This window comes from Triturus cristatus, chromosome 6 (assembly GCF_964204655.1).
Source record: "Triturus cristatus chromosome 6, aTriCri1.1, whole genome shotgun sequence".
Classification (NCBI taxonomy): domain Eukaryota; kingdom Metazoa; phylum Chordata; class Amphibia; order Caudata; family Salamandridae; genus Triturus; species Triturus cristatus.
The window spans coordinates 219718363-219745059 of NC_140589.1; the positions used below are offsets into that span (position 1 = coordinate 219718363).

The window sequence follows — 26697 nt, forward strand, 5'->3', positions numbered from 1 at the left end:
GTTAGACACAATACACATTTATTTAACCCCTTCCCCGCTCATGACGGAACCGTTCCGTCATGAGCCACGGTTGCCGTGTGCTCATGACGGAACGGTTCCGTCATGACACGCCCGTTGGCGGCCGCTCCGCCTACGCGGCGCTGTTTCCCCGCCTGTGCGGGGGGACAACGCAAATGGGCGGAGTCATGACGGAACCGTTCCGTCATGAGCACAGCTCAACTGTGGCTCATGACGGAGCGGCTCCGTCATGAGCACAGGCTCACCGCGCTGCCCCCCTGCCCCCCCCAGCGCTGCGGCGGAATGTCCGCAGCAGCGAAGGGGTTAAAGCATTATATGGGATTCCAGATAAACAATAACAATCACCTTTTTGTCTACAAACAAGAAATTCTATGAGATTTCATTAAATTTATTTTATAATGGTGAACCAAACCCATAAATCACATGCTTAGATTCAAACATGCAATACAATTAATTGTGAAAATAACTTGATAAAAAATACAGATATGAGGTATACTGAATGACAGTAAGCCAATATACATAGAGGTAGATTACAGCCATGTCCATAAACACAATCTTTAAATCTATATATCTATGCTTATAGATATCTAATCTGGAAATATACTGAACACATACTTCTATGAAACATTCACAAGCATTAAATAAATGTTTAAGTGGATGATGAAGAATATAGAAACACCAACATATTTATAATACGTATCTAATTCAAGTGACTTCATTGTTTTTTAATTCAATTTTTACCTGTTAATAACTGTGAAATAAGTTCATATATCTCACATACTTGCTGCACTTGATAATCTTTTCTACATTTGAAAGTTGAGTTAGAGAATTTTTATTTGGAGAATACAGAACCATATTAATAGGCTGTTTTTTAAACATGTTTTACCTATATTACTAAACTATTACCACAGCATTACACCAACTCTTCCGCAAAAATAGTACAAGAACTAATAACTGGTACTTCTGAAGAAGTCGCGGCAAGTGGATGGGCTTGTTTTTGGAATCTACAGCGAGTTTACCAATTTGCCCAATGGCATTATTTACTGCTTTGATCCTGCTTGTGAATACCACATAGATGAAAAAGTAATAAAATGTAAATAAAAATACTGGTACAAAAACAGCTCAAAATGTGTAATAATGGTCCACTGAGCCTCTTTGATCCTTTAAGCGGAAAATAACAAGGGATTTATTTATAAAGAGAGGGGTACTGAGATAGAAGAAAATATTGACAATGCACGTAAAGAAAAAATTAACTTTTCTCTGAGTTACAGTTGTCATTTTTGATATATAACATCAAACAAGTCCTCTGGAATGATATCACTGATGAACTTGATTAAAATAAATATTCCCGACATACATAGAACAGAACTACAGACTGACTGAATGTGCAATATAAGAACCATTGTAGTCATACTATAATCTCAGTGTACTTTTATGGTTGTTTTACATTTTGTCCTAAGCACACAACACATCAGTAGGAGTCTAGACGTGTTCCTGATATATTGTTGTCATTAGAGGTACATGCCTTCAATTATGTACACAGACTATAGTAGTGAGTCGATATATGCCTGTGCATAAGCTCATATGGTCATAACATTGCCGATGTGCATTTTTCTGTTAGAGTCATTTTCCACACTGTTACTATGACAAATTTACTGAATGCAGTTTGGATGTGATAGTTTTAGTTATTATGCAAGAACTGGACATTTTTTATAACATTTTGTATAACTGGGTAGATTTGTTTAATAAAAAATTTCTATGAGTATTGGTACAAAGCCTAGTAAATTTTAAACTCACGACTTATTACCCATTTAAAAATGGCTGATTTAAACAATATGTCATGTGTTTGTAATGTAAATAATTCCCAACAGATATGCGCTCATATGTATTGTTCTTGATTAGGCTTATTTGAACCCAAGAAGATATCAACCTGCTCTCATAATTTATCAAGTAGCATTGCCAAAAGTGTGTGCAAAACTATACAATCAGTTTATTGCTTACAATTTTCAGTACGTTCTTTTTTAAGTATTCGGAATTTTTATCACAAAATACAAAAAAGAACTTAAAATATTCTTACAGGTTATAGTCTTGAAGAGCCCAAGAAATGTTTTTAACTTTTATATTTTCCTTTCTGACAGGTAGGGCACATCCACTATAAACTAAAGATTTATTAGAGAAAGGAAAAAGGACTTTGTGAAGCAGCTAGAAGGGAGCAGTTGTGAAATCTGAGAAATTGTTACATTTGGCTTTGGTATCCCTTTCAGAGCAATATGTAAAGAATACATAAAATACCCAGCTACACCTATTGTGAAAACAGCATGCTTGGCACTACTTAAGGGCTAAAACATGTGCTTGTCATAATTCATATTTTCTTTTGGAGTTGATTATAAACCTGTGAAAAATAGAGGTCAATGGTGCATTTTATTGATTTATAAAAAATAAAATATAAATTGGCAAAGCACCATATGCTTCAGCATCAGTGTAAAGAGGTGCTTATGGAATATTTAAAAACAAACAGCTGTGCACTACGAAAAATGCTGAATTTTGTTTGGCTCGTGCTAGTTGATATCTACCCAGATGATTCATAGCTGGTCTGTGAGCAAAACATCATACTCCTTCTTTCATTAACAGCTGCTTGTGAGTAACATTGGGTTATAATACATGGAATATTCACCAACGTCACTGATTATGTCTGTGCTGAGACACATGATGCTGGAGAAGAAAGCTCTAAAATCATTCACTTTTCCTGTGCAGAAGGGGTGAGGCTCAGATTTACTAACACAAGTGATGGAAACTCAGCACAAAGTGTTGGGGATGCCATTTACTGTCCAAAGCAAACCATTTCTCCATATGTTTCCTACTTTGCATGTTTGCTGCTTTGTACAGCACACAAACAAAGTGGGAAATGACTTATACTAGAGTTCCTGTACTAGAAGTATCCCTTTCTAGTACCAAATCTATGGTTTAGAGAATGCACACACCCTTGCATTTTTGCACTGGCATACAGCAGTCATATGTGCACCAGCTCTAGAGGAGAGAGAAATGCACCCTATCTGTACAGTTATGGGGCACTTTTTCTCTCTACCTTTTACACAACGCAGTGCAGGAACTTTGTGTTGCATCAAATATTAGTAAATCAGGGCCTGAATATTTACTTGAAAATGTGTCTTATGTCTGAGACTACAAGTTCCTGGAATAGGTGAGTCTCCAAAAACATTCAGTTCTATTTGTTTATATTACATATTTAAGTTGTTCCAAGTCTGTGGAGGTTCTGTAGTCAATGACAGTTTTTACTGTTTTAAAATAGAAATCTGATCATTTATCAAAGTTCAATTCAACTATTTTGAAAGATAGTTCAATTAATAAACCTTGAATGCAGCTGTTTTTAAATTATCAAGAGCAGCATTTTTATAGGGAATATATATTTGTTTTATCATTTCCTCATATTTAACTCACAGTAAAAACTTTTTTGAAGCCTGTGCATATTCATTCACATAGATGCAACTACTTACAAGACGATGCGGGCAACACTAAAAAGAAAAAAATCAATCTCTAAACAGCAACTAATTTGAAGTGCCTCACTACCAATGGGGATGCAAATCTATCCATTATAAATAGTTCAGCTGAAATTTAAATGAAAGATTGAATATAGCCTTCAATGTTTAACAAGAAAGTTACTATTTTATAATTGAGGAGATATTAAGCAACAGAGAGTGAGAGGTGTGTAAAAGAGATAGTAGACAAAGGTAGCTCTCTCTCTCTCATTAACTATGTTTAGCCCCTTTAAAACTGATTAAAAGTTATTACAAATCCCCACTTCCCCTCACATTTATGAAACCAGCAGGTTTTATTTCTAATTAATACTGCATTAATCATTTACTTTATCCAGCTCCATAGGATCAATTGTCAATTCAACAGCTCCTAATCTCTATCAAATTATGAAACCCCTAATTTTACTCTTTAATGGGGTCCCTTAAACACACCTCATATTCCAACACTCTGATGAGCTGAAGTGACCTACTATATCATGAATATAGGACTGTGGTGTGGTCAAAAGAAGAACCTAAGCTTAACAGAGATATATTGTTAGATGTCTTAAAGTTAGAAGGATATATGAGGATACCATGGCTGAGTTATGTACGAAAGTTTTTGACCGATATGGGAAAGTTGGATTATTTTCTAAATCCTCTTACTATCTCAGCTATTTCACCGAAAGAGCTTAAAAAAGAGGGCCTGGCCTTTTTAGAATCAACAAGAAGTGCTGTGGAGGTCTTAAAACCCACTGTTTTACATCATCAATTAATTTTAACATCTTTTAATATTCAACCCTACTTCATCCATGTCCCGGGTAATTATGATAGATTTTTATTATCCCGTTTTAGATTGGGACTTTTTCATAGATTGGTCAGTTTCCCAACAATCAATGATTGGTCTCATGAATTGTCTCCCTGCCCTTGTGATGAAATTTCTCCCCAAAGTACCATGCATGTTGTTCTGTTCTGCAAATTTTATTACCAAGTTAGGCGAACTATTTTATTGTCGTTTTTAAGGGTGATTGAGCATCGGCAATGCCGCCGTGCCATGTATGATATTCAACGTCTGGATAACCACCTCTGTGTTGCAACAATTACCCTGTATCTGAAAAAAGTGATACTTATCAGGAAAAGGATGATTTTATAATGTATTTTTCTGTAACCCTTGGGTATTATGAAATTTTTAATTGCAGATTTAATGATGCAACGTTTCTCTTTTTTTTATGTATACTTTTATGAGTGTTGTTTACAATCGAATAAAGTTTTTTCTGATTCTGATTCTGAATATAGAACTCTAGTTTTTCATTAGAACTCTGTAGTGAAGCTGCAGTAGGATACTGAGGAATCAACTGATCGACTGCTGCTGGTGGAACTACATACTTTACATAGCTTACCAGACTTTTATCTGACATGGATACAGAAGATATTTGTGAATTGATAGAGAATGTGCCCTTATTTGAGCTTCTAGAGCCCCTGTAATAGTTTCAATGAGAAACTTACGAAATCTGTCTTCTCTCAAATATGGTTCTCCAAATACCAACAGGTGCTCAGCATTTTATAAGGGTTACAATCACATTCAAACTCAACATAGACCTAAAATGCATATAACACCAATAAATTATATATATATATCTATATATCTATATATATATATATATATATATATATATATATATATATAAATATATATATATTATCTACTGGCGGTCGCCAGTAGATAGTTATAGTTACAACCTAGTTTCCATAGGAAATCTCAAAATTCTATTTTGAATAACTTTGGCGCCGGTTGACGAATCCTCGCGAAATTTTCAAAACTAATGGGGCGCTCCGTTCAGCTCCTACCCTGAAAGTCTCGGGGTGATTCGTCAAGCGAGGGCCGAGAAAAAAGGGGGGTCCCAAAACGCGTTTTCCCCATGCATTTTTCCATAGGACCTTTAGACACAGCTACAGCCAGAACGGCTGAACAGAATTACTTGAAATTTGGCAAAGAGGTAGTCCTCAGGTCAGGCATGTGCCTTTTGCATATATGGTGTAAATCCGTTCAGTAGTTCCTGAGAAAATCAAAAGTAAAATCATATACATATCTGGGCGGAGCCTAACCACACATCTCAGATCTGATTGGCTGTCAGCACTTCATCCAAGAAGTGTTGGTAGCCATCTTGGGACCAATATACATGATAGCACCTGATTAAAAAGCATTGCAGTTAATAGAAGGTTTTAAGACTTTAGTTACATTATAAATCATTTGTTGATGGTACCATACTCATTTTAGGAATTGTAGTATGTTCTAAGGTGATTTTACCATGTGAAAAAGCCTTCTGCTGGGATATCATGAATCATGTTTGAGAGAAAACTATTTTCACATGCTTTTCCCACAGAGGTTTGGAAGGTGATCTATAAGCTAAACTGAGAGCATATTTTCTGTAAATTCACATTATCTTTCTCAGTCATGTGAGAATGAAGTCTGACATTCTCAGTAAATCATGTACATCCAACAAGGGCAGAGACTGTCAGTTGATTCCTTTGTGTTCTACTGCATTTTCCCAGAGTGTTCCAAAGAACAACTAGAGCGCTAACAGTCTTACTTATGACAAAGGTATGGCACACCTGAAGCCATCTTGATTGGAATAAAGTGGTAACATTTAAAACATTTAATTTAAAAAGGAACAAAATGAGAGGGTTCATTTTGCCATAGAATGTATGATTAGTGCTGCAGAAAGAAAAATTGGGGCACATTTTGAGCTACTTCTCAAATCCTCTTCTATTTCATTAAAGAATTTTGACATGCAGACTGAAACATGCACTTTCAATACCAGCAGCAGACTTCCCTGGTGAGCAGTAGCTTTACTACAGTGATCTAATGAGCAACTAGAGTGCTAACATTCTGAATTTATGGCAAATGTGTGACACATCTGAATGCCTTCTTCAGTGAATCAAAGTAAAAAACTGACAGTATGCCTACTGAGGAGACTGCAGTAAATGAGGAAATTAGGAAACTTCATAACAAGTCTCCCAAGATGGCCACCTGAGACAAAAGAGCCCAAATGTAGCACAAATATCACCGAGATGTAGCCCAAGTATAGCCCAATGACAGAAATCCCAGAGTGTTTTAAAGAACAACTAGAGCGCTAACAGTCTTACTTATGACAAAGGTATGGCACACCTGCAGCCATCTTGATTGGAATAAAGTGGTAACATTTAAAACATTTAATTTGCAAAGGAACAAAATGAGGGGGTTCATTTTGCCATAGAAATTATGACTAGTGCTGCAGAAAGAAAACTTAGGGCACATTTTGACTTCTCAAATCCTCTTCTATTTCATTAAAAAGTTCTGACATGTAGACTGAAACATGCACTTTGAATACCAGCAGCAGACTTCCCTGGCTTTACTACAGTGATCTAATGAGGAACTAGAGTGCTACCATTCAGAATTTATGGCAAATGTGTCACATCTGAATGCCTTCTTGATGGAACCAAAGTGAACAAGCATTGAAAATGCAATAGGTCTCGCCCTCGTTTAAGTTAAAGCAATTCTGTTTGTAATTAGGTGGCTTTTTAGCTTTGCTTTTATTAGTGTTTTTCAACATTTCATGTAAATAACATGCATATCTGTATATGTATGCATGCATTTATATTTGTATTTAGATAGATATGCAGATTATATATATGTTTATATATGTATGTATATACATATATACACATACATATATATAAATGCATATATGTGCATATGTGTGCGTGTAGAGAGAGGTAGAGAGAGGTAGAGAGGTAGAGATGTAGAGGTAGAGACGTAGAGGTAGAGAGGTAGATGTAGAGAGTTAGAGGTAGAGAGGTAGAGGTAGAGAGGTAGAGGTAGAGAGATAGAGAGTAGTAGGTAGAGAGGTAGAGAGTAGAGGATGAGTAATAGAGAGTAGAGAGAGAGTAGTAGAGAGAGTAGTAGAGAGTAGTAGAGAGAGTAGCAGAGAGTGAGTAGGAGAGAGTAGTAGTGAGTAGTAGAGAGTGAGTAGTAGAGAGTAGTAGCGAGTGAGAAGTAGAGAGTAGTAGAGAGTAGTAGAGAGTGAGTAGTAGAGGGAGTAGTAGAGAGTAGTAGAGAGTGAGTAGTAGAGGGAGTAGTAGAGAGTGAGTATTAGAGAGTGAGTAGTAGAGAGTAGTAGAGAGTGAGTAGTGGAGACTGAGTAGCAGAGAGAGAGTAGTAGAGAATGAGTAGTAGAGTGAATAGTAGAGAGTAGTAGAGAGTGAGTAGTAGAGCGTAGTAGAGAGTGAGTAGTAGAGAGTAGTAGAGAGTGAGCAGTAGAGAGTAGTAGTAAGTAGTAGAGAGAGAGTAGTAGAGAGTGAGTAGTAGAGAGTGAGTAGTAGAGAGTGAGTAGTAGAGAGAGAGTAGTAGAGAGAGTGAGTAGTAGAGAGTAGTAGAGAGAGCAGTAGAGAGTAGTACAGAGTGAGTAGTAGAGAGTGATTAGTAGAGAATAGTGGAGAATTAGAGAGTGAGTAGTAGAGAGTAGTAGAGAGTGAGTAGTAGAGTGAGTAGTAGGGAGTAGTAGGGAGTAGTAGAGAGTGAGTAGTAGAGTGAGTAGTAGAGAGCAAGTAGTAGAGAGTGTGTAGTAGAGAGAGAGTAGTAGAGAGTAGTAGAGGGTGAGTAGTAGAGTGAGTAGTAGAGAGAGTAGTAGAGAGTAGTAGAGTAGTAGAGAGTGAGTAGTAGAGAGTGAGTAGTAGAGAGTAGTAGAAAGTGAGTAGCAGAGAGAGTAGTAGAGAGTAGTAGAGAGTAGTAGAGTGAGTAGTAGAGAGAGAGAGTAGTAGAGAGTGAGTGGTAGAGAGTAGTAGAGTGAGTAGTAGAGTGAGTAGTAGAGAGAGTAGGAGAGTGAGTAGTAGAGAGTAGTAGAGAGTAGTAGAGAGTAGTAGAGAGTAGTAGAGAGTGAGTAGTAGAGAGTGAGTAGTAGAGAGAGTAGTAGAGAGGGAGTAGTAGAGAGAGAGAGTAGTAGAGAGAGTAGAGAGTGAGTAGTAGAGTAGTAGAGAGTGAGTGGTAGAGAGTAGTAGAGAGTAGTAGAGAGTGAGTAGTAGAGAGTAGTAGAATAGTAGAGAGTAGTAGAAAGTGAGAAGTAGAGAGTGAATAGTAGAAAGTAGTAGCGAGTGAGTAGTAGAGAGTGAGTAGTTTAATTTAAAAGGAACAGAATGAGGAGGTTCATTTTGCCATAGAAATTATGATTAGTGAGGAAAAAAGAAAAATTAGGGCACATTTTGAGTGACTTATCAAATCCTCTTCTATTTCATTAAAAAATTCTGACATGCAGACTGAAACATGCACTTTCAATGCCAGCAGCAGACTTCCTTGGTGAGCAGTAGCTTTACTACAGTGATCTAATGAGCAACTAGAGTGCTACCATTCAGAACTTATGGAAAATGTGGGACACATCTGAATGCCTTCTTGATGGAATCAAAGTAAACAAGCATTGAAAATGCAATAGGTCTCGCCCTCGTTTAAGTTAAAGCAATTCTGTTTGTAATAAGGTGGCTTTTTAGCTTTGCTTGTATTAGAGTTTTTCAAACTTTCATGTACATACCATGCATATGTATGCATATATGTATATGTTTGCATGAATTTATATTTATATAGATATGCAGATTATATTTATATGTTTATATATTCACTGAAAAAACCATAGGTTTCACACACGTTATAGTTACGAATTAGCATTTAAAAAACCTTGCAAATTCACTTAAAAAACCATAGGTTTCACACATGTTATAGTTAGCTGGACATTTCACTCGTAAAAAACCAATGAAATTCCCCCGTTATAGTTAGTGCAGGCAACTATAACTCACGCGACCGCAATCCTCTGCTGATGACGTCAGATATTACATCACTGTATTTAGACACTTATTTACCCATGTCTTCTTCCATTAATCTTTAGCTATACATATATTACAAATATTTATTTTTCATAAAGACACATATGTCATCAGTGATGTAATATCTGACGTCATCAGCAGAGGATTGCGGTCGCATGAGTTATAGTTGCCTGCACTAACTATAACGGGGGAATTTCATTGGTTTTTTACGAGTGAAATGTCCAGCTAACTATAACATGTGTGAAACCTATGGTTTTTTTAAGTGAATACATATATATATGTATATATATATATATATATATATTGTGAGTAATATCTGCAACTGCCTTTTCTGTAGGCTCTTTGTTGTGTACTAAAAGGGAGGCATTCACTACAATGCACTTTAATGAGACCTTAAAGGGTGCAAAACTAAACAAAAGCAAAACCAAACAAAATGCTTGCTTTCTGTATGCATTGCATGTATGATAGAGAACTTCACTTGTACTTTGAAATATAATCCTTCAGGCATCGCAAGCACTGCAGAGAAGGTGGATTGCTACACTGAACAGCATGAGGTGGGAGACAAATACTCCAATGGGCATAGCCAATGCCTTATCTATGCATTTTTTTTCAATGGGTTACAAGAGATATTGCAGACAGCTGCATATCAAGCCAGCCATACATAGGATGATTTTTGTTACATTCCAACAATATATCTTTAGATCGGATGATCTCGCCCTCTAGGCTCCAATGGTTGACAGGACTAACTGTACTGTCTTTATACCTTAACCTCACATACTTGCATACACAAACACTTTGTAATACTAATCCCCAAACACCTATATATTTACATATTCAGTGGCACTGACCTGCCTAGCCTCTAAGTGACATATATGTATTAGATAATCTTTAATAACACACCCAATAAAACTGTGTACTTGTTCCACTATCAACCCTCCCATCTGCTACAGATATGTACCTACTGATAGCACCCGCAGTCCCCTATATGCAAACCTGATGACCTTTCCCCATCTACACACTTGTTCTTGCTCCTGCATTCTCTAAAGCCATGAAAGGCAATATATTTGAGAATAATGTGTAATGACAGATCTAGCCCTTTCTTGTACTTTCTTCTTGGGCCTGTGTGGTGTGAAAGGTAACAGAGGATGCTGTCATAGTGATCAATAGTTTTTAGCACATTTTTGGAAAAGCACGCGCGTCATGATACACAGTACAGCTCTAGCTACTCACATCTTCAAAGCCAAATGTTTCCATTAGTTTCCATAGGGCTACCAAATGATGACCTGAGGTAACTCAAAGCCTAAATGCAAGAAAGCTTTGTCAAAGACTGCAGCACCTCTTCGAAGATATCAAATGTCATCAGGCGAACTGTGAAACACCTCCTTGAAATGAATGTCAATATGTGCCACATCTGATCCAAACAGAGAGGAAAACATTAAATCAGAGTTTCTCCTGTACACCTGAACAAATATTTTAAAACTATTATTAATTTAAAATATTTAAAGCTCTGATCAACAACTCTATACAGAAGGAGAAAGCTGGAAATGCAGGGGCTTTAATGTGCAGCAATTTCTAATGATTATGTCCCAGATTCATTAAGCCTTAGTGTTTTCCTAATGTCAATCATAGACAACACTAAGGCTTCAGTAATATTTGCAAAGCCACGCAATGGAGTGATTTGGGCCGCCTTGCCTGGCTTTGTAAAGAAATGTATAACAACACAGCAACTTGAGCTGCATTGCACTACATTTCAAGCTCCGGGATGTTCCATGGGGGGACCATGAGCATTCCTATGTATCCATCCATTTATTTTGGTGCAGTCACAGATTTAGTAAACCTGGGAATGCATCAAGATGCTATGATTTCCCCAGTGAGGCGTAGGGTGCAAAATATCTTTCTTTCTCCCCATTATTTCCACGCAGCACACGTAGAAAGAGTGTTCCTTCCTACATACACCAATCCTGTAACTAATGTAGAAACCCTTGCACTGTGGTGCAAAAGGGCCTGCATTGATGCTAGGCAGCACACAGTGTGTCAGTGCAAGGAGAGGGAATAAGTGCTCCATATCTTTCATTTATGGAGCAGTTCTGCTCTCTCCCATTCATGCAGTGCAGCATCTTTGCTTGCTGCCTTGCTTACCGTGAAGGATTAGTAAAGATGTCCCTACCTTTCCTGCGTTCTTGACAGATGTCTGGAGTACCTGTAAAGTCTAGAACCGAAAATTATATATTCAATAAGTCACTGCTGTACCTGTCCTTTTCTTACATATTCAAATGTAAACATTAACAGCCCATTTGCCTGCCTGAAGAAGATTTTGGTTTTATCCATCGACACAGTGATCAGAGATTGTTTCATTTGAGAAGACCATGAACCCTTAAATTGGGGGGAGAGACAATTTTCCTCCAAATGATTCAGTTCATAAAAACTTCCCTTGGCATGTGCACAATAAACTTTTTTTTCATGGAATACTTGAGACTAATGTCCCATCTGACAATTCCTATATATTTCATCTATATAGGAATTCATATATATATATTCATAATTTCAACCTAATCAAGTTAGTACAGGGCTGTGTAGTCCAGTACGGGAGTTATTTGAGGACTCTTCTTCATCATTCATTAGAAATATCAATGCACATCTTCTTTCCACTGCAATGTTGAATAATAATGTGATGAATCTTCATTTGAAGAGGACTGGAAGTCAGAAGAAATATTATAGGCTCCTAGAAAAGAGTAAAAAACAAACAAAGTTTAGGTAGTTACTTAAGAGCAAGAGCTATCAACCTACCATTCTGACAGCAGAGTTATTCGCTTTGTTGTCAGTTTAGAGGTTTTCCATTACAAATAAGTTGCCAAACATACAAAGCACTTAAGAATATTTAAAGATGATGAGCTCTTAACGCATGAATCTGCAAGTGTTTATAGCTGCCACCTCAGGTCTGATAAATCTACAATGCAAGTGGGTGGCTTGAGGTGCTGTCTAGTACTCAGTCATTCTTTAGTTTGAAAGGGAGAGAGTACCAACACTTTTCAGCACTGCTGCAATACATTTAAATGGGAGTGAACTAGCACTTCCCAGGATCAAATAGGTACTTTAAAGAATGAGTACCTGCACTTCTATATTTCGATTGCCTAAAGTCAGGATCTACAATATTTTTTTATTGAACAGAGTAACATGAAGAACATTGAAAAGCAAATTTTTAAAGCAAGTACTGCTGGTATATTCAGTATGCCAAAGGCACTCTTTATCCCAGCATGGTAAAGAGAAACATGCGCCACCAAGGTATCAGATTCTAGCAAACGTTTAATGTTCTCCCTTTCACCTGCTGCAAATGGATGGGAGAGATATTCACATATGAGAAACAATAGAGAGATAGTTGCATAGGAGAAAAAATAGAGTTGCAGGGATGGATAAACACTGGTGCAAGCAAGGAAAATTGCAGTTTTACAGCTGTTTGGGTAGAAAAATCAAGTTTTAATGGGTCACTTAGGGATCTGGGCCCCAGTGCCACTGTACCTGTTGCACCAATGGTAGCTACACTTCTGGCGATGAATTAAGTTTACTGGCCTTGTTTGGTCCTGCAATAGAACAGCTTATATTGTTTTAATCAGCCCCAATGAATTACTGCAGAACTTGCTTTGAGCAAATATCAGGCAAAATTTAAAGCCAGATAAGCGGAGATAAAGCCCTTGATGATATGCCCCTTGATTGTTGACATAAGCTCCACTGGAGTATAATGATGCTGCTTCAGTGCTGGAATAATGAACTCTGACTTCTTGCCATTAACATGGAGCCTGAATTTGGAGTCTTGGGGTTTTGTTATTCCTTTGATTTTATTCTGTTTCCTAGACTATATTAAAATTCTTTAAGTAGGATATATCTGGTGAGAAAAGGATACATTTGATAGAAGCCATTTACAAAGATGCTTTACTTTCTGAGAAGGCACTTGGGCCAGTTTTATTTCAAGAGGCCAAATAAAGTGCGAAACATTGTTGGAGCTCCTAACGATCAATATGAGCTCAGTTTTGGATCAGCGGAGACATAAGCAGCTCACGATCTCCAACAGGAAATTGTGCCTCAGGCATTCATGGTTCATGTAGTGATATCCTGGGCTACTTTTTACGTGTAGTTGCATAACATGCACATATATTTGGAACTGAGTTTGATAATGTTTCATCAGTCTCACCGGAGGTCTCATATTGACACTGAAGAGTAGTGGTGATGGTCATATTAGCCTTGTCAGACACCACATCTCCTACCATTAGTCAAGGCGAAATAATCCCCAATTATGATGTGCTGGCTGTAGTTTTGAGGGGGAAACAACCATTACCATACAGTTATTACAACGCACTACCTTTACAACGCAGTCATTACAACGCAACATCCTTTACATTGCATGCCATGTGGAGAAGTATGGCTCAATGGTTAGTGCGGCAGATCTCGATGCAGAGCACTGGTCCGGGACCAGGGTTCGATTCCTGCCGCAGCAGGGTCTCGGGCTATAAATTCCTCGGACCGGATATTCTCGCCTCAGTGCCTATTCTAATCATGGATCCCACGCTGCAACTTTTGGCAATAGCTTGCTTAATCTCCAACGGCCCCAACAGCGCTGGGATGCCTGGCTTCACCATGGGGGTGCCCAGGAGTGGACACTTCACACGGAAAGCCAGGAAGGGTTCCTTCAGCGGTATGAGTACAGCGCTGAGATACCCCTAGGGGTGATTCGGCGCTATATAAATACATATACATTTACATTACAACGCAGCCATTACAACACATGTCACTACAGCGCATGCCATTACAACGCATTATAACGCATTATAAGGTAAGTAATGGGAAATACACCTAATACAAATACAAATTACCCCTACAATATCCAACACTTACCCTACTGTTGCACTCTCTGGAGTGGAAATAGCAATGTTTACCCCTACACTATCCAACACTTACCCTACTGTTGCACTCACTGGAGTGGGAATAGTAATTTTTACTGCTAACCTATCCAACACTTACACTAATGTTGCCCTAAAAGGATTATTCGTTGTAATGGTATGTGTTGTAATGGAATGCGTTGTAAGTGTAGTTTCTAAAAATGCGTTGTGATGGCATGTGTTGCAAAATCAGGCGTTGTAATGGATGTTGCAATGTAAAAACTCTGTTGTAAAGGCATGCGTTGTAAGAGTTTGCATTGTAACGTTCCTATTCGTTTTGAGAAGTCATTAGACATACTGGATGTCACATTTCTGCAGATGATGTGAGTGTATTATATAATCCACTGAGTCATAAAACCCAATTCTGTTCTCAGGTGACTTCTCCTTCTGAGACCTTGTTGCTGAAGGGGAGGTTGGACTTTAGGCAATAGCTGGAAAATTAATTTGGCGAATGCATCTGCCAGACCACTTTGAGGGTGTCATCAGGCTGAACACAAAAAGCAATGCGCAGGATTACCACTATTTGTCATTTGTGTGCTTGAGTTATGTAGAAGAACAGAATGAAACATTTTACTCTGCATGGTCAAAACTATCTCATAAGACCTTATGTCCAACTTAGGCAGGTGGGAGGCCTTTCGTTTATAGTTCCAGTATACAGTGATTTCTGAACTGGTGAGGCCTGAAAAAGATGTCTGGAAGCAAAGGCCCGTCAGTGCTAGTGATGAGTTAGCAGGGAACTGTTTGCCTTTTCTGGTTTAAAATGACGTTTTATACAGTAAAAGGAGTAAGTGGGTGAAGATGCTCCCTTGCTTGGATCCAAGGAGATCTGAAGTGAATCTCAAACCATGCATTCTTTCAGAGGGGATCCTTTAAGGCAGTGTGGTCGCAGCACATGTATCATTGGGAATGTTGTTCCTAAGGGAGATGTGGTCATTCTTTGCAGTTCAAGGAGAAGTATGTAGTCTCAGAGACATGACATGATTTAGGAGAAACTCCTCTGCTGTCATGGTTTGGGCAGGGTGTATTCGGTGAGATTTCCCTAACTAGTCAGGCTAGGTCTCTTAGTGCTATCAGTAAGATACATTAGCAACAGATATGGACTGGATCTGGAGTACCTAACACTGCGACACTAGCCTGAACACACTAAAAACCTATACTAGACCCTTGGACTGTCCCTAAAATCCCAAAGAAACAAGATGAAAATTGACTTCCTGCTTCAAATGCTAAAGGAAATATGAGGAGAGCTGAAGTGTCCTTTACTTAAATAAATCCCTGAAAGCACTTGTACCAAAGCAACAGAATACGGCCTCCTGATCATTGTCAGGAATGGTGGAGCTGCTTTCTGAGCCAAGGTACATTGGAAGATGGGCCTGAAGCCTACTCGAAGAATTCTTTATCCTGTCTAGCGGAATAGAAAAACATTGGGACCAGTTCTGCGACTTACTTTGACTTCTTTTATGCAGTGAATAAGGGGGAGGGATGATGGTGAGTTATCCACTAAGATGGATCTCTAAATTGGAGCACCAGCTGCCTGTCTCCCCTTAAAACTTACCCTTGATATATGAATCCTGCAATACTGCTGTCAGATTTTGTCACTGAGTTCTCCAACAGCACAATGGCCTGATCATTGACTGTTGAGGACCTCCTGGCATCTGTAGCGTGTGTTGTGGTCCTCCTAAGATACTGTGGCCCTCTGCCAAACAGCTATACCAGTGATAGGCGGTGCTGGTAGGCCTCTGTGTGCAGGTTGCACATGTCCATCATTTCAGGAATGCAATAATAACATATGGTGTGCCTGTTAATCCTGTCTCAAGGTGAAGTCCGATACCTGCCATTGACACAACCTGTGCTATCACTGGTTGCAGCTCATTCGCGGGCCCCTGCTGCAGGCTGCACTGGCCTGTGCTCTCTGAAACTAGGGATAAGGGCTATGACAGTGATGCTGAGTGGAAGGGGGAAGTGTTGATCAAGATCTGTTGCAACCTAGGAAAAGCCCAAGAAGCCATCAGCATCTCTCACAAGTGAGCGGGCTGGGTGCTCTGTTGTATACACAAAAGGAAGATAACACAGCAGTGTGTTGCAATTATCTGGTTTGTGTATATGCTCATGGCGAGTGAACAGTTTGTAAGCAATTGACTATATGACAAAATGTAATGAACTGACAAGGGAAATATCATTTGGAGCTTCACTATATTGTTCCTCTCTACCAGATATCTAATAGTCAGGTGGTGAGCGCCCCTATGGAGGGTTTTACTCCTGGGTCAGCTCTTCTCCTGGCTTTGTATGTCACAGAACACATTTGGCTGGCCATAGAAGTATGGAGAAATGTTGCAATATGAAAATGTACATTCTTGAGGTGGTTGGAACATATTATATTGAAATCTCTGTACTTCACTTAACACTGCTGTACCTGTGAAAACAAGGCAAACTGAGCTGAGCCCTACTACAAACCGAAAGGGGTGCTTATTTTTGACACAAGAAGCCAGTGAAGGAACTCATTGTTCACACACGTCAGTGGAGAATGACAGCATTTCAGACCCATTGTCTGGGAATAAAACATATGGAATCCATTTCCCTATTTACCCCGATGCAGCAATGCACACAAAAAAGGTTTTGCTGAATGCAGGAATGTTATTAAACCAAATGAATCATGAAACAGAATTACTATTGATGAAACATAGCTGGAAGAAGAGGATTTTGAGATCATTTCTAATATAAAGTCACTGCTTGTCAATATGAAGAACAGGCTTCATTCTATAGATGGTAAAATTCACCATCTGATATCCTCAAATGAAGTAAAGCCTTGACAAACAAGCCACATGATTAGATGTGGCGAAATGTAAATTGCAAATGCTGATGGAAAGATTAACAGTGAGAAGGCCTTAGTAAATCTTAGAATTTATAAACGGGAATTCAAGGCACGTTTTTGCTGGAATGACAGGAATCATCGGAATACAACAATACAGAGAATGTGGAAACCTTTGTTAAATACGTGCAATCGGAAGCCATAAACCAGTCCAATTTTTCAAACCTTATTTCATGATTTCTCAACTTTTTGGAATGGACACATCTTCTCTGTTAGCTCTGTTAGAAGAAGTATGTGTTATTCTACAATTTACAGAGACTTTACCATAGCAGTGAAAGAGGCCAGATGAGTTGTCACAGCAGTTAACAAGAGATTACTACAAGCTGGTGTGTCTTATGCCATGCTGTATCCTGTGAGTCTTAATATCACTAACAAGAGGGAAGACACATTTTTTGAAAACTTAGTGGTGACATCAAATTTGCCAACATCCACATATATCATTTCAAGATGAGTGAAGGAAATGTTTCCAACAGAGTGTATGTCTCCATCGGAGAAACAAGTGATTTTGCAAAGCTCCCCTAGTATTGTTTATAAACAGTCATTGATCCTGGATGGGACCCAGTCTTCCTAAATATTCCATACATTCGCTGTCAGGGCTCACACTGGTGTACCTCTGTATGTAGGGTGTGGAGGGTACTCTCTGTAAACACATATGAATGGAACTGCCCAAAGCTCACGAGATACTGGGACAAGATCCTCAATGAAATTGATAAGGCCCTTGACTCTGCCATCCCAAGATTCCCCGCTTACACTATCCTAGGACTGCCCAATGCATTAACTTCCCCTTGGCATTCAATCAAAGGCTAGCAGATCACCCTGGCTTTGAATGCTGCACACCAGGTTTTACTGGCGGGTTGGAGGACGGACAGAACCCCAGATCACACTCAATGGTTGCACCAACTGTGGTCCCTCCTGGGTATGGAGCGATTGTCTATGGCCACTCTGGGGGACAAATCTGAATATGATAAGGTCTGGGCCCCTTTTATCTCAATTCTATCCTCTGAGTTTCGGGAATTGTCATGCCCTGCCTATTTGCAGATTTTGAAGCTGATCCCTGAGAGCCGAGAGGGCGGCTAGCATTGGCGGTTCCCGAAAGGCTTGTTGGGTTCCAAAGGAATTAGTAACTATCATATAGGGCTATGCCTGTATGTCTGAATGTAATTTTTGGCTTGCTTTGAGAGAGGAGGGGTGGGGGAGGGGTGGGTACAGGGTTTATAAATTGGGATTATATGGTTTTTCCCTTTTTCTGTTTTTAAAATGCAGACTTCATCACCTCAAGTTGGCTATAGAGAGTCCCTGTTGCATTGTCTCATGTATACTTGTAGTGCAATAGACATTTCTCTAGTTTCTTTCTCATAGAGCCACAACTGTTTAATGTTTTCTTTTCCAAATGCGTCCGTCCCAAGATGGATTGTAGGTGACATACTGTGTTACTTAGCCACACAGACGTCTCATGCACCACAAATTCCATTCCTTTCTTTTTGATGTAGCCGGCCCGAGGGGTTGTAGGCAATGATGCACAGTATTTTCATGCTATGTGTTCTGCCAATAAAATTGATTTCATTCTAAACACAGATGAATTGTTAAAAGAGAAGAAACAAGGCAGATAAAAGCCACTGTGAAGGAAAAGGGTGTGTTGCACCTGAGGGCTGTTTGACTATCATGATGTACTGACAACATAAGATGCTTAGGTGGTGATAAGAATGGAGCATGAGCGCGATTTGCTGGATGAGAGGACCTCTGCCCACCAAAAAGCGATGGGCCAGCGACATGTTGTATTGTAGTACGCAAGCAGAGATATACAGCGAATTGCTTCCGCCTAAAAGCCGCCCCAAGAATTTTTGGGGGCTGTATAGCGCGTCGTTGAAGCCAGGGGACCCCGAGGTGGATAGTCGGGGGGGACACAGAATGTAGTACCCAGTGGGGGCGTGATGGCGGGGGGAGATGCTGACCTCGGTCGTGAAGCCGGGGAGGGGCACCCAGGAGACACGTAGTTGTACAGAATGGTAGAGAGTGCTGCATGCGGTGAGTGCGGATAGCCGAGTTCCTAGATTGACTGGGTCGGGTTCCCGACTGGACTAGATTAGGGATGAACGCGCTGTCAGGATGATTGTAGTCCGACTGTGGGTGGGCACTTTGTCTATGCGCGCCGGGACGACAGAAGCGTGCGAGCATGTCAGAGACACGGGGGTTCGGCAGTGCGTGTGTGGTGAGTGGGGTGGGAGGGAGGGGTTAGTGTAACGGTTGGAGCTTTCAGGGGCTACGTCAGAGATGAGGGTTGTGGTGGGCGCGTGGGTGCCTACGAATACCGCGGCCACACTATCGTAGAGCGGGGAGTCTGCCACAGATCCGGCTGTAGCCGAGACTATGCTTGGGTGATATTAATTCATTGACGGTGGGAACGCCGCCGGTCCTCCGGGATGTCGGCTGAACGGCTGTGTAAGTGTGACCTCTAATACCATCACGGGGCCTTCCCCCCCTCCCCCTGCGTTGCAGTACGCCCGAAGGGCGATTGTTCCTGTATTGCTCCTTTGTGTCAATAAAGTTTTTGGGAAAAAAAAAAAAAAAAAAAAGAATGGAGCATGAGCCTAGGTCTGTGAATATCATGCACTGCCCTATATTTATATGGTACTATGCTACTATTGTTAAGTTGGTCAATTTGACAGGAATATATTGCAATCTTGCACTAGCAATTATTTGTATGTAATGCTTCCTTTCTTAATAATTCCTGATGTAGAGAACTTGGATTTTCCTATCACCCATCACGACTGGAAGTGACATCACTGGATCTACTATTATCCACATGCACAGGAAATGACATCACTGAATTTCCCATCATCCAGCTAGACAGGAAGGGACACTACCCAGACCCTGAGCCACCTTTACAAACCTTATCACTGACTTTGTCGTGCTGGATTGGATTCACCTAGCTCGTCACAGAACCAACACACTATGGTCTCCATTTTCACCACAAGCTGCAGCATCAAATACAACTCTACTACACAGCTCACATGGACTGACCACTCTATTAGCCACTTCCAAATCAACACACCTCTAGTCAACACCCCTACCAGATTCAAGACTCCAAGCCACAGTAAACCACAGAAGCAGATTTGCTCAGCACCCTCAACACTGATCAGCCAAGCTCCACAGACAATCTTGACAAGGATGTCAACATCTTCAACAAATGGATCAAGAACTGCACGGACTCCCTCGTACCTATAAAACCTAACAAGCATAGTAGATCAAACAAGCAGGCCACCTGTCAGGCTTCTGTCGAATCTGATTGAAAAAGTCTTGCTGCCAATTAACCCAATATCCTCAGGAGCGAAGAGGACGTCCCAATACTCCAACAGGGTATAAGCACTCCTACACTACGTACACGTAAGGTAGCCAGATACCCTTAAGGAGTAGAGAGACCAAATGAAGAACCACCAGGTAAACAGATGACACGGGGAGCTCAAGGAAAAGTGTACCTGCAAAGAGGGAATAACAGAGACATAAATACAGGCACTGACAAGGAACAGGAGAGCAGCTTATTGGACTAACGTTTGGCAGGATGTATATGCTTTCCCCTACTCACCGAAAACAAGGGCAGTAGACTAGGATGACGTAGAACTTTGTTATGAACAGCAGGAGGTTTAGTCAATTGAGTCAGAGGAAGGGATTCCACCCAAAAGCAAGGACGTTGTACAAGTTTGCAATGCTGGTAGCGAGAGAGCACGTAAGTCCAGGGTTGGAAGAGGAAGGTTACTGATCACTGCCAAACATTAACAATAGTCTCCAAACGAAGAAAGTTAGGCGAGGTGTCTTTGAGCCAAAGTCCGCCGAATCATATGGATATTGCCTACTGTGCCATAGTTCTGAATGTCTCCAAGGTAGTGGAAGCGCTGAGTCCGACAAGCACCGTGTAGGAAACAATACAAATGAATAAGCGCGCTTCAGCGCTTCTATAAATTGTCACGCGCTAGATCGCACGTATCTACCAAAGGAAAAAAAAATTCTGTAAGCGCGGAGCAAAGAGGGCTCACACCCCGCTATGCACGAAGCCGCACCTCGTAAAACAATTGAGCGCTCAAGTGCGTTCGGTTCTACGGCACTGAAGCGTAAAGAAAAAATGAAGACGCCTTTCCCCTCGGCGGCGCTCTGTTCCGTCTTCCGACTAAACTCCGGTGTCAGCAGCAGAGAGGCTTTTGAAATGCTCGCAAGTAGGCAGACAGTTATTTCCAGCTCAGAACGAGTTGATTAATAATCAGATGGAGATTCAAGAGTCAACAATCAGACGAGGGAGCTCTCAGAGGGAATGGGAATCCAAACGGAAGCTTCGACGATCCAAAAAAGGGGCGTGGTTCTGATCTTGAAGAAAGCCAAGCACCTGGTAACGGGCGTGGGTTGGCTTTATACTCTGGAGGCGTCAGCTGACTTGTTTTCAAGGTAGTCTGGGAAAGCATACAGGGCTACTACCATTGCAATGCCTTATGGGGGCTGTAGTTTTCAGAATGTGAAGAGGCAGAGAAAGGTTACAGGAAGCCTGGCAGCTGACACCACCAAGACATCAAAAAACACTATAAACATCTAGAAAGGAGATGGAGAGCCAGTCACTACACACAGAACTACCTGCAAGGCTACACCAGCACATTAGAGACACCAAGAGAAAAGCTCTATTGGACCGCTCGAAGGGAGCTCCAACAGCTGCATAGAGATCTTTTTGATTGTCAAGGATTTCACCTTGCACTCAGCCACTGCCGACAACATTGCTTCCTCCCGATAATACTGTGACAACCTCTCCAACTTCTTCCACAGAAACATCTATAGCACCTTTGCACACCAACCCAACCCCAGAGAACTCATCGCTAACCTACCCACCACCAACAAAGACACCAAACTGCCCAAATGTACAACCCTCACCAGAAATGCCAGAGCATCAACCATGTGGATTATCCAATAAGGGGCCCCAATGGACCCATACACCACCACATCTTGAACCTGTGAACAACACCAATCAGTACCACCCTGACCTACATCATCAACACCTCCATCATGACCACTACTTTCATGCATGAATGGAAACCTGCAGAAACCAACGCCCTCCACAAGCCAACAGCCGACCTGAATCAACTGAGCACCTACTAATCCATCTTCCTGCTCCCCTATGCAGCCAAAGTGATTGAGAAGGCCATCAACAAGCAACTCACAACCCACTTCGAACTTCACCATTTTCGAGACAACACACAATCAGGATTCAGAAAGAATCACAGCACTGAAACATCACTCATCGCTGCCGCTGATGACATTAGAAACATCCTAGACTGTGGAGAAACAGCAGTATTCATCCTGCCTTACCTCTCCATTCCCTTCAACACTCTCATTAGAAGTCTCCACAAGCTTGGCATTCAAGGATTTTCTCTCAAATGGAGCTGTTCCTTCCTCACAGGAAGAACCCAAAGTGCCAGGCTGTCACCCTTCATATCAGAGACCAAGAAACTGCGGTGTCCAACAAAGACCTTCCCTGTGTCCCACTCTTTTCAACATAGACATAACACCACTAACCAACATCATCCGATAACAAGACATCACTGTCAAGTCCTACGCCAATGACACCCAACTCATCCTCTCACTGATGGACAAGACAAACACCACCAGAACCAACTTCATCAACAGTATGACCATGGTAGCAGACTTGATGCGAACGAACTGCCTGAAGCTCAACACTGATAAGACGGAAGTGCTGGTCTTCTGCAAAAGACCTCCCCATGGGATTCCACCTGGTGGATTTTGGAGCTAGGACCAACTTCCACACCCACTGACCATGAAAGAAATCTAGGGATCATCCTAGATGACAAGCCCAACATCCACACTCCTGGACCACGCAAGAAATCTGGTGGTCATCCTAGATAACAAGTTGAACATGACTGCTCAAGCCAACACAGTGTGCAACTCCTGCTTCCACATTCTAAGCATGCTGCAAAAGATCTTCAAAAGGTTGCCTCAAAACACCAGCTGGATGGCCGGTCACACAAGTTCTCATCACCAGCAGGCTGGACTACAGCAACACTCTCTATGCCGGAGTGCAGTCACAAGACTCATACTCAACTTCTCAAGCCACACCAACATCACACCACACCTCAGGAAACTTCACTGGCTCCCCATTCACATGCACAGCCAATTCAAACTTCTCATACACACATATAAAGCCCTAGACAACACAGGACCAGAATGCCTAAACAGCTGCATACCCTTTCACCAACTAGGCTACACTTGTATTATTTACTCCATAAGACTCCACTAGTGAGAGTTTGTATTAATTGCTTTGAGCCAGAACCTACTGAGATAATGGAGGGAATGAAGCTGGTAAAATCACACCCACAAATCAACATCAATCTGGAAATTAGGAAACTTTGTCTGATTGGGGAAATGTCTTGCCTTTTCTGGTCTAATTCTATCTCTGAAAATAACAGCTGAACCAGAGTGTAATGAAATCCAGGCCCTTCCAGGCTCTCAAAAGATCCACTTGTAAAATTATAGCATTTTTTCATGTTCTTCAGAATTAATAATGTTTTATCCTTTATTTATTATAAGGCATTTTAATAAAATGTTCTTGGTGTTTCCTTGTCTCTAGTTGCACATGCAAGACTTTATAAATAGGAATACCTACTGGGGATGGTTGATGGTAGATGGTAGATTTGCATTCCAAAATTATTTCTAACTCTGATAGATATTTGTGTTAATAGTAGGGCCCAGGCCATTTAACAGTGCACTGATTTTAAGCCCAGAGTTCAGTTTCTGTGATCATAGCTACAATTAGTGTTGGTTGTGAATGTGGTATGATAAAACAAAATGCTTTATTTGTATTTATTTTATTTGGGCTTTTTTGTATAATTGTTATGCTATGGATCATTGCTCTCTGGAGCTTTGAAGGATACTGAATGTATTTGGTACCTTAGGGTGTGGCCACTGTGAAACATTGATGAATGGAACTATAAAGCTTAAAAAAGCGTAGAAATAGACCTCGAGGTGGGTTTTTAGGTTACCCATGGCCTCACCAAAAATGTGTATGCTAAAATGTATTGTGGCCTAGCATAATTGTTTGTTAAATGTATGGTTGCTGGTAGTTATGTATGTTTGTTGAGCAAATGCTAGATGAATTTCCTATTTGTCGGAGAGGCTATGCTGATCAAAGTGCACACTGAAATAACCTGGTGCATTTTTTTAGGATTTCAATACTGATGGTTAGGCAAGGTTGGAGCAGTTAAATGAATTCTACTGTTCCTCAGGCCATGCCAACTTACAAGAAGTTATTGTGCAACTGATGTACAGTATTAACTAATTAACAACGTTGTATGTGTAAAATCATCAGATAATAGCATTTATGGAGGGATAATCCTGTCCCTTATTCAGAGGATCTGCACTCTGCAGTAGTGGAATGCTGTCCTTTTAAGTGGGTTTTAAGTGTGAGTTTCAGGGTAAAGTAGGAAGAAACACCCTCAAAAATTGTGAAGGTGTAGAGAAAATAATTTTTCTATGAGGAACACCTTTTCTACATGCAAAACAAATAAACTGTGCAAATTAATTCTAGCACAACATTACGTGAAAGTGTGACGTACTCGATAAAAATTGTTATACATTTGAATACTCACATAAATCACATAGCACAGCACATTTGGAGGCAGAAGGGGGAGACTGACCCGCGGCTATTCCTGGAGGACTACAGGCACCAGGAGGTCGAGGGGCAGCGTCACCACCAGCGGCCCCTCCCTCCCGCACCGGACCTCGTTAAACCACCTTGTGCCTCCCGCCTCGCGGGACGCGCGCGGGCGGTGCCGGGCTAAGCCCGGGCAAAGGGCGGGCCGTTAGGGGCCGGTAGAGGCCAGGCAGGGCTATCCCCCTGAGGGCTGGAACTTCTAACTCCTGCCACAGTTGATAAACACAAGGTACTGAGATTCGTTTTAACCTTATTATAATCTTTTGGGGGATTCCTGGCTGCGCATATTGTGTTAATTATTTTATCTTTTGATTATCTCCATCTTTTTGGTGGGTGTATTGACTGTATTGACACTTGCCTCTGGCCATTTGTGTTGTCATCTGGGACTATCGCTATGGGCAAGAGGAAATGCACAGAGGGTGGGTTGGCGGCTTGCAGTAAAAGAGACAAAAAGGCAAAAAAAAAAACATGCCGCCATGAACTGTGTTTTGACTCGAATAGAGGAAATTGTCAACGAATGCGAGGAGTCGTTAGGGAGCGGGATCACTGATGTCACAACCCAAGAGGGGTGCAAAGCGGCTAAGCCCGCTTTAAAAAAAGCCAAGAAAATGATTCCTTTGATGTTCTCTAACCACCAGCACAAAAATATCACGCATTGTCTAGCCTCAGTTCCATTAAAGTCTACTAATGACCCCCTAGTTACTGTAGAACAGAACATGGCAATTGAGCATGTACCTGTACCAGACCTATATAATCATGAGCTCTCTCCTAACCCTATTCTATGTTCTAATAGGTTCTCTTTATTAGATCCTAACCCCGACAACTCCAGCCCACTTTCCGATAGGGCGCTTTTAACTCCCCTCAGCCCTGTCGGGTCTTCAGCTTGTTCCTTAGTAGAACTGCAGGACAGGAGTTAAAGGTTGGAAGAGGTGGTTGCGGCACTTACCAGAAGGGTGGATACCCTTGCTTTAGGACAAGGCATGCCTCAGGTACTCCCCGCCCCGCCAGCATCTTCGGGGTTTATATCCACCCTGAAGTCGAGCGACCCGGTTCCCTCTACCCATCCCCAGTCAAAAGGCCCTTTAGGTTTGCCCCAAGGCAGGGCATTAGGGGAGGGTATAAATAAATTAGCTCCTGCCTTTAGGTCCTCTGTCGAGGCTACACGAAACTTGGCCTCCACTAGGTTGCTGAATACACCCCCCTAAATTAGGCCTAGTATTCATGCTACCCCTCCCTTGAGAAGGGGTGAGCATGGCCTTTTCCCTCGCTCTGTGGTTGGTGGCTCCAGGCTTCACCATCTCCCTGTAAAGCCCCTTGTTTTCATGACGCATGTCCCGAAAACGATTAATCGAGTGGGGTTTGAAGATAGTGAGTCACTGAATAACAAAGTTATTCATTGGTTAAAGCACACTAGAGGCTGCAGATCAATCATCAGAGATGACATAGTGAGAGTGTGACGGCTGTCTAGGGTGGATTCGTTATTGGATTGTGTGGAGATTGAGCTTATTGATTTTGCCTTGGCTGAAGATGTAATACTGCTAGAATTTAGGACATCACCACCCGCACACTCCCTTATTCAAATCCGCAGCTCCCCGCTCTGGTCTCAATCTAGTGTACAGGAGGATTCCGGTCTTAGACAGGTGGACTGACTAATTAATCCCTATGCAATCTCCTCTTCATTAACTCCTGATTGCCCCTCTACAGAGGGAATAGGTTCGACTCCCGCCCTTCCCTCAGACCCCATAGGGGCTGGATCAGTCGACTTTGCGATTTATGGTGTAGTTCCCAGGGGGGGAGTGCCAG

At 41.1% G+C, this 26697-nt stretch overlaps 1 protein-coding gene across 1 annotated transcript in view; it reads right to left on the reverse strand.

Annotated features, from left to right (window-relative positions):
* Positions 1-11983: 11983 nt before the first annotated feature.
* LOC146816676 (adhesion G protein-coupled receptor F5-like) overlaps positions 11984-26697 on the reverse strand; it is a 956016-nt gene continuing 941302 nt past the window's right edge. Inside the window, exon 22 of the mRNA XM_085610571.1 lies at positions 11984-12117. Within this exon, the coding sequence (XP_085466697.1) occupies positions 12023-12117 (95 nt within the window). The 3' untranslated portion in view covers positions 11984-12022. The remainder of the gene's footprint in view (positions 12118-26697) is intronic.